The 9,946-nt window shown below is 40.9% G+C and overlaps 1 protein-coding gene across 1 annotated transcript in view; it reads left to right on the forward strand.

The window, feature by feature from the left end:
• The window catches only part of akap1b (A kinase (PRKA) anchor protein 1b), a 32,236-nt gene extending 27,713 nt beyond the window's left edge, over positions 1–4,523 (forward strand). Inside the window, exon 11 of the mRNA XM_031287041.2 lies at positions 196–4,523. Within this exon, the coding sequence (XP_031142901.1) occupies positions 196–258 (63 nt within the window). The 3' untranslated portion in view covers positions 259–4,523. The remainder of the gene's footprint in view (positions 1–195) is intronic.
• The last annotated feature ends 5,423 nt before the right edge of the window (positions 4,524–9,946 follow it).

A 9,946-nucleotide genomic window follows, 5' to 3' on the forward strand; every position in this document is an offset into this window, starting at 1 on the left:
TTGTGTCAAGCGGCTGTCAATGAATCTCAACACTTAATGCACAGATATTTCACATCAAAAGCTTTCAGATGCCTCACAGGATATAATCTTTACCTTCCTTGCTAGTAATGTAATATTTCTATTTAATTCTAGAGAATGGGAGCAATTGATCTAGCCATCATTTGAATAATCTGAATGTTTCTCTTCTTATTCCAGGTGGTTTCAGTTAACCGTACGCTGGCAGAGAGGGGCCTGGGTGTTTGGATGGATGGATTTTGAACTCTTAACAGGCTCTGATCTCCACCCCCCCGACCCACCCACTCCCTTATTGTCTTGTGATCAGCAGGCTGGGATCTGGGTCACCCGGGCGTCCCAGCCCCACCAGACACAACCACTGGATTTAAGAAGATTGTTTTTCCTTTCATTTCTTTTTTTTTTCTTTTTTTTTTTTTTTTTTTTTGGTCCCCATTTCTTTAAAAAGAAATTAAAAATTGTTTGCAGGCATATCTACAAGAATGGCACTGCTTCAAAATAAGACAACCTCTCCCTCTTGTTCTTGTACACAAAAAGAACTCAGAGGGAAAGGATTGAGGTACTTGTGAGAAGAAAAAAAAAAACCCTTTTTAAATCTATATTGTAACTAAATAAAGGTTCAACCAATATTCTTTTTTTCCTCCCCCCTCTTACCTTAACTTTTTGCTCTGGGCCTTTGCTCGCTGACTGTGGATCATCATGCTGTGTGAAGGACAAACTCCTCCATCAGACTATGTATACACTTGTGAACAGTTCTGAGTTTCATTGACACCTTGGTTATAGTTGTTTGTAGGTCACTACGTTTCAAAGTCAATTTTTAGAAGATTGTTGGGGGTTCTTGTCCAGATAGAATGTAGGAGGCAGAAAGGCATTCGAGACTGATGGGTGACGGAGCAGAGGAGGGCCGAGGGGGGGTGCCTGGTGGATCACCCAGCTGCTCTCCAGCCTCAAGAGACATGGACTTCTCTGGGTCTGGGTCTCCACCCAGAGTGGCTGCTGCTGCACCTCCAACAGGACCGAGGAGCGAGCTGGTTGCTTTCGCTCTACCTTTCTCCACCATTTTGCACTGCGTTACAGAGGAGCCTGGAATTTCAACCGACCAAACAACATGCAGTCGAACAGCTTTTTCAAATTGGAACGCCGAGTTGGGCAAGATCTATTTAACTCGGTATTTCCAAGATGCATTTTTCTCGCAGCATATGGCTGATGATACATCACTGGACTGTTTGTAATCCTCAAGTTACACATGTTCAGTTTTTAAAGAGTGACATAACTGAAGATCTACTCCGATTTTCTGATAGCGCCTCCAAATCCCCAGATTTTGTGTCCCCAAAGTTAAGATAAAAAAATAATAACCAAAAGAAAATTCGGGACTAAGGGAACCTCTCGGAAAAAAAATGATTCGGTGTGCACTTTATTATTCTGTAACTTTGTTACAAAAAGTAAGTTGTGTTACACTTTGTTTACTCTACACTTGGTAACAAATGTTAAAACATCTCAATCTGAAGGGAAACCAAGCTGCGGGAGGTCTGTGTTGACTTGTTTTCACCGATTTACCATTACCAATATTTCACGTTGGTCAAATTACGGAGTGTCTCATGGGTGTCCTCTGGTTTAATAATTCCAAAGTAATCAGGGTTTTGGGAGCTGTGGTGCAGCGTTAATATGCTGTAATCCTATAAAGACTTAAAGCAATGAAGGAACCACCAAACTCAACTGACATGGGAAAGAAACACTATATAATATTTAGTTTGCAGTGCTGCTCCTCGGTGTCGACCGAATATTAAGTGTTGATCTGAATCCAGTTTGTGTCACGTGTGTGCATGGTAGAGCAGCCCAGGAGAGCCTGTGTTCTCTGCTCCACAGTGTGTCCACATCCAATCAGCCTGTGTGCACAGACAGAGCAGGGCCTTGTTCTTCACATGTGGATACGCTGCCTGGGATCTATCACCTCTTCAAAGCTGGCTTCTTGTTGGTTTGGATCAATTGTCATAGCAACAAGTCCTCAACCCAGACCTGAGAAATGTTTTAAGAATTCCGTTTTCAGGGGCCTGCATCAACAAGCAAATTCAATTTAGTGTGCCTGTCTTTGGGATCACTGGCGTCATTGAGCCTAACACTGGTGATCCTGGATAACACGGAGCTGGCTATCAACTGTCATAACAATCTGGCTTCATCCATCTGCCAGACTTCTTTATTACAAACCTCAGAGCCATGAGTGCAATACTTAACATGACATGAGATGCAACGGTGACACCCGTGGGGAGATTGGGTTCTAGAGGTAAAAATAAATGTTTATAATATAAACACAACTTGAATATAAGTAAGGATATAAATATGTGTAGGAATTGTCTTTTGAAATGTTTGGCTTTTAACATGTAGTATAGAGTGAGTCTTTTTGCTTTAAATCATAGATATGTCATGCACATAGGACCGTTCTCCTGCCAAAGCAGGGAGGATGAGGTCTCTCTGACCAACATGTTGCATTTCTAATTTAATGGGAGCTAGATATCTTTTTCTGATTAAAGACATCAGTCGGTGTACGTATCATGTTCTGAGCTGTGATGAAATAAGAGTGTAAAAGCACCAACGCTGTCAGGAATGAAAATCTTTATAGTCACCATTCATTACAGGCTATTTAGGGTGTTAAAGTACCCCCTGATTGTTCGAAGCACTGTTTTAAACCCAGAGTGGATACAACAAAGTGATTCTACTGATCTATAGAAATACGTGTTGCTCTTATTACTTGTCACTTTACTGTAAACTTTTTTATCAATGTTAGGATCCTGTAGTAATATGGACTCAAATTGTCCAGTGATCTTCTGGTCAGAAGGCTGGCAGTTGACAGATTTTTATTAGGTTTTCTGAAGTAGCATATGTTACCATGGTAATCTCCTCTCTGGTTAGTAGTGAGCCATTTTGGTGATACAGGAAAACCTGAGTCAAGCCACTGATCTCACTCTGTGATACAGGCCCCTGATGGGAACAGTTTTGTTTTTTGAGAATGATCAAGATGTTGGTGTAATTGCGCATTTTCACAAAATCATGTCTTTTATTTCTAAAATAAGAGGTGCAAGTGTCACTTGAGATAACGTAATCCAAGATTAACACATCAATTTGAGTCTGGGTGAGACGAGATCATTTTAGCGGGCTAACATCAGGTTAGCCTGAGCAGTTGTTTGATAAAGAAGGATCACAGGAGCAGGGCTTAGTGTGAAAAGCAGAACAAACAAGGATTAAACTTTCATAAAACCCAAACCAATCGCCTCACTTCACAGTGAAGAAAACTGACATGTAGAGAGAAAACTATGATATAGGAACTTTGGAGTTTCCGTGATAATTTAGGAATTATTTAAACCTACTTTTTTAAACTGAAAATGAGCTCGATTTGCTTAACCAACCCTGGCAATGTTGCTTTATGAAACCCCTCTGGATTAGTTCAACTACATTTAAAGAACGCGGTCCTACAACACGTTTCTTTTCAATTAATTCTGCATCTGAATGTGTCGTCACTATAGATGAATCATAATGTTTCATCAGTGTCATGGAGTCAGACCTTCCCTGTGTTTGCAGTTCAACGTAAGGGATTCATTTCCACGGTGGCTGTAATTCTAACATTAACTGTGTATTTTTATTTTTTTATTCTCTTACCCTAGCAATAAGGCAGCTTTATTTTGAAATTGAAGGACAGAATGGGGAAAAGTGTGGGCGGGCTTTAAGTGTTTTTATTTGACACAACTAAGAACTAGGAAAGTTAACTGCATAACTACTCAACTGTAAACCACTATAAAAACTCACTAACACATTTCAATAATGTATCTCAGGAATGGTTAATTAGTTTGATTAGTGACTCAACATGCCTGTGGGCAGCTGATAGAGGAAAGGGGCATGATTGTGCTTGAAAAGAGAGAATTCAGATGTATATGAAATTAGGTATTTTGACAAAGACTTACAAACCAGACGTGGGTTCATGAAGAAGGTGTCCTTACGTTGGTGCTGGAATCGGAGCAGTAGCCATATTGTGTGTTGTTGGCTTGTGTGCATCCTTCCTCTCCGTTTCACATGAACTGTCTCATCCCGTCTGTTCCTTCTTTTTTAAATCCAGATAAATATATCCCCCCTCCCCCCACCACCACCTTAAAACAGTTTGATCAAACTAAATTACAGTTTTGTTAATTTCTGTGTAAATAAGATATTTGACTGTACTTTTCTATAACACTGGAGAGAAAGAGATATAAAGGGAACATTTGTTTTTGTTTTTTTTTGGCTTCTGTTTGGTTTGTTCTGGTTCATCCTGCCTCCCCTGTTTCAGTCAATCAATGTTTTCAAGCTATGGGACTGATTTTTAAGTGTTTGCATTGAAGTCATCATTTGATTATTTAAATGGGTGTTAAGCTCTTGTGCCCAAAAGCATTTAACATGTACAGATCAGTTTTGCTAGGCTCATCTTACGTTTGATTTGTTGATTGTACAGATCTATTAAGGGAAAAAAATAAAAGTTATTTAAAGTGTTTATGGTACTTTCTTTTCCCACATGCTCATTGGCGAAGGGATTTATTGGTTACAAAGCTTTGTTGGCCAATGGACATCTGATAAGAACAGTTTTATATTCTATTGTACCAATGATTTTTAAAATACACTTTCACATGGGTTAAAGTACCATGTCGGAGGGACCAAAACCCTTAGCACAAATAGGATTTGAAACTATAACCTCCTAATCACTAAACTCATAACCCACTCCAACAGAGAGTGTATTTAAGAGCAACATTCAGGTCATTACTAGTCTCGCATTGCCAGACCTTACTCTGCAGCGCTGTGGAGTAACCCATCTCTCCTCTGTGGTCTTCCTTCTAGAACTTTCTGCTGCCTTTAACACAGTGAATCATTAGATCCTCATTTCCACCCTTCAGGATCTGGGTGTCTCAGGCTCTGCACTCTCTTTGCTCACATCTTACCTCAAAGGCCCCACCTACTGGGTAACTTGGAGAGGATCTGTGTCAGAACATTGTCTACTCACAACTGGAGTCCCTCAAGGTTCCGTCCTGGGTCCCCTCCTCGTTTCTCTGTACACCAACTCACTCAGTTCTGTTATTCACTTACATGGCTTTTTCTACCACGGCTAAGCAGACGACACTCAACTAATTCTCTTTTTCCTCCAGTCTGAAACATGGTTAGCAGCACAAATCTCTGCCTGTCTGACTCTCATTGAATGTCCACGCACCACTTGAAACTCAACCTTGACAAGACCGAGCTGCTTTTCCCTCTAGGGAAGAGCTCTCCTACCCAGGACCTTACTATTAACCATTGACAACTCTGCGGTAGCCCCCACCCACACTGCTAGGATCTTGGGTGTGACACTGTACAGATACTGTACATGCTGCACAACATCCGAAGGATACGTCCACTTCTAACGCAGGAGGCGGCTCAGGTTCTGGTTCAAGCTCTTGTCATCTCACGTCTAGACTACAGCAACTCCCTCCTGGCTGGCCTGCCTGAAAGTGCCATCCAACCTCTGCAGCTCAACCAGAATGCAGCAACTCGACAGTCTTCAGCCTAGCCAAGTTCTCTCACACTACACGGCTCCTCCGCTCCCTTCACTGGTTACTAGTTGCTGCCCGCATCCGCTTTAAGACACTAGTACTTGCGTACCATGCTGCGAATGGATCAGGCCCAGCTTACATCAAGGACATGGTCAAATCTTACACCCCAGCACACTCACTCCGCTCTGCATCGGCCAATCTGCTTGCTGCTCCCTTACAGTGAGGGACACCTAATCACTCAGAGAAATCCCGACTGCTTGCTATCCTGGCTCCTAAATGGTAGAACGAGCTCCCCATTGACATCAGGACAGCTGAAAGTCTGCACATCTTCCACTGCAGGCTTAATCTCTTATGACTGCACTTTGGCTAAGAAGATGATGGTTACAAATAAAATTGCACTTTGCACTTACAACATGTGTTGTAGTTTTTGTTGGTTGTGTCAGAGAGGATTTGGTTCAACTTTTGGGTCATTTCTAGGGATCGACCGATACTGTTTTTTCAAAGCCGATACCAATTATAATTAATTCATTTATAATTTTATACTTTATTAATCCCGCAAGGGAAATTACAATGTTTTCACTCTGTTGTTATTATACACATTACACAGGCCTGCATTAAACACAATGTTCAGTACCTACACATGAACTAATGGAGAAGGCTGCCGCTGTCGATGGACAGGCGCCCCGAGCAGTTGGGGGTTCGGTGCCTTGCTCAAGAGCACCTTGGCAGTGCCCAGGAGGTGAACTGGCACCTTTCCCGCTACCAGTCCACCACCATACTTTGGTCCGTATGGGGACTTGAACCAGCGACGCTCCGGTTCCCAACCCAACTCCCGATTTACATATAAATATGCGTGATTACCTAAGGCTTGTATCATGTGGACGCCCCGACAGTGTTGTTGTCATTACTTAGAATTCCTCATGGGGGAAACAGAAACTAAGCACTATAGCTTTAAGCAATTATTTAATAAATGAGAAACTTTCAACATACCATACTCTCTTTTACCCAGTAAAAGAGAGTCAGATAGTGCTGTGAGCGGGACATTAAGTTAGACAGTGGTGAGTGAAACCGAAGCAGAGGGACAGACACAGAGCTGTAGCGGCGCCAAAGTAGCGCCCTTTTTAATTAACTGTATCGGTTATCAGGCAAAAAAAAAAAGATCCCCTGCCAAAACAGGGCCCAATAATCGGCCAGGGCCGATAATCGGTCTATCCCTAGTCATTTCTAATTCTGTAGGTAGTAGTGGTGTTGAGATAGTCTCCCTGTTTTTTTGTTCATTCTAGGATCATCATATAAAACATAATAATACCTTCCTTAAAGTCTAAATATGACCATAATTGACACTAAATAATTGGTAATAGTAATGTATTTACCTTAGATTACTATATAGCTAGTCTCAAGAACAGATAAGAATTACAAGCTTAATAGTGTTTACAGAGTTGTCGTACTGAAATGCATTATGGGAGAAGTCTGACCTCACGGAGCAGCTTCACAACTTAAATCCAAGGGGGTAAGCTTCGCTTCAGAGCTCGAATCTCCTATGGCGCCATTTTGATGCTACAAAGCGATCACCCCCCGTTAGCATTCCATTGACTGCCATTCATTTTGGCGTCACTTTGACAGCGAATAACTTTACATCTGAAGCGTTTAAAGACTTTATTTGTCCATTGTTTATTTCTAAAGAAACACGACAATGTATAAAAGGCTCCATTACCTTGTACCTCACGTTATGGCTCCGTAGCAGACGTTTTTGTAAAAATAGGCTAACGATTGTGTCATAACCACACGACTTATTGTCGCATAGTAGAGGAATTACCGTATAGTACAGGAGAAGCTCGCAGGCAGTTTAGACTTACATTAGCTGTTTAAGTGTAATTACTAATGTTAACTAGCATTTTAGTTAGCAATAATTAGCCTGTGTCTATGTTATCTCCTTACATATACCTACACTCTCTGTCTCTGCAAGATTGGGAATGATTGAGATTTCTCTTGGCACAGCTACCAGAAGACTTCCAACTTTCAGACACGTTGCTCACGTCACATTTACGTCGTTTCTCTCAGTTGGAGGCTGCGCAGTAATGCTCAGCGCTCACCGGAAAAGTGCTTCTAAAGGCCTTCACTGGTCTCCGTCCAGAGCAACGGGATCTGTTGGTCCATTCTTATATACAGTCTATGCTTAAATCCATGTCAGTTTTTTTTTTCCATGATTACCATTTATTTGAAACCTGGGGCACGTTTAATCGGAATTTAAATGAAATTAAATGTGCACCGTTTTTCATTGGTTCAACAAGCTTTGCGGTACGTTTTCTCTCTTTCGGTGGGTGTGTAGGAGATTTTACCCGATCAGCAACGACGTGTATGTAAACTCTTGGTAAAAAGCAGTGCGCTTGCGCACACATCATGGAGTTCAACGTTCCAACGTTTCAGTTTAAATAAACGTTTTGCTACGTTTTGTCTGAGCTGAATGTGCCCCTGTGTTGTTGCCTGTCTAGTGTTCATTCATCTGCTGTGCTGTTTATAGGACCTGAGGCCCCAGAGACTATATGAAAAAAAATGACAGGATGTTAAAAAATGTGGCCTTCAAAATAAAGGCTCAAACGTGGCCCAAAAACATGTCTCCTTGTTCCAATTATAGACTGTATAATATTAATGGACAGCGCATGTGTGACGTCACCCTTTGGTTTGTGGAGATCTGCTATCTGCATTGACATATATAAAAATGGACCAACAGATCCCTTTGGTCTGGACGGAGACTAGTGAAGGATATTAGAAGCACTTTCTTTAGAAATAAACAATGGACAAATAGAGTCTTTAAACGCTTAAGATGTAAAGTTATTCGCTGTCAAAGTGACGCCAAAATGAATGGCAGTCAATGGAATGCTAACGTGAGGTGATGGCTTGTTAGCATCAAAATTGCGCCATAGGAGCTACGCGTTCCGAGGAGAAGCTTAGGCTTCCTTGGCTATCCGTCGTCGAGTTTGCTGTTACAGGCGCAGCCATGTGACGATTTTAGACAAGAGGGAGGAGCCCTTACACTTATGTTACGTTACACACTGTCACTGGCAATCACATCATAGCCACGCCCTAAAACACCCCCTGCATTATCGCAGATTTTAAAATCAACGAGACCATAATTAAAAAAATGAACATCATTCTGTGTTGCAGAAGACTTAAAACTAGCGATTGAGACCATAAACTCATTATGAAGAGGTTTACTGAGGTAATAAATCAAGTGAGAAGTGGGTCACTTTCTCATAGACTTCTACAGAAACCGAACTCCTTTTGCAACCGCACGTGTCGCCCCCTGCTGGAATTCAGATAGAATGCAGGTTTAAGGCACTTCCGCATTTGCAGCACTTGGCCGAACCGGATGCATTGTCCATTAATATTATACAGTCTATGGTTCCAATAGAGCTCAACTTTTTTAACGGCTCTGGTTCCGAAAGTGTTTTCTCCCCCCCTCCCCTAAATATCTCTTATGATATAATATATCTTATAATACATCCATGATATCTCCATTGATGTTTCAGAAAATGCTTATGGCTATATAACGAGTTTTAAGCCTGGAACCAAGCCAACCAGCTACAAGATGAATCGTGACCATAAGACATTTGATTTGGCGCAAAAATAACATTTTGAAAATGGCAAAGGTACAAGACTGTGTACAGAAACTATCATAGACTTAATGGTAGAAGTCAAAGATCAATCAAGACGTCGCTGTTACGCTAAGGAAGTGGGTAGTGTAGTATTTCTCCATAAGATCGCAAATAAAACATGTTTTTCTGAAAACAAGGAAGGTTTATTTCATACGGACTTGTGACTTCTACAGGGACATAAACCATCGTTTCACAATCTCATAGCTCGTGGTCAGTCTACCTTGGATGGTTTAGACATTATGGCTGATAATCTAAATCCTTATGGAGAAAATGAATGGGAATTTTACTTCCGGAACCACACTGCTGAGCCCTAAAGCTATGTGATGCTTACACTCATATCAGTGAAATATTCAACCTTAGGATGCCATGTTAGGCTATACCACTCCATCAAATGAAAATATTGTAAATATATCTTGCATCATATTATACCAATTCTCCTAAAATTAACATTTGGTATGTTTTAGAATTTCAGAACTTACACAGTAATTTAAAATAAATGGGTTTGAAAAATGGGTGGATGCACAATATGAGTATATGAGCATACCATAATTGGATTGATCTATTTCTACTTTTCACACAACTTTCATGTCACACCATATGACAATTGTAGGCACTAATACAACACATTGGTGAATAAATTCAAACTCTAATACAAAATCTAAACGATCACATATATTTTTTGGAGCCAGTAAAACACAACTTTAATTTAATTTTCACGCCTAATATTTAAGATTTAAA

Source organism: Sander lucioperca, chromosome 5, assembly GCF_008315115.2.
Source record: "Sander lucioperca isolate FBNREF2018 chromosome 5, SLUC_FBN_1.2, whole genome shotgun sequence".
Lineage (NCBI taxonomy): Eukaryota > Metazoa > Chordata > Actinopteri > Perciformes > Percidae > Sander > Sander lucioperca.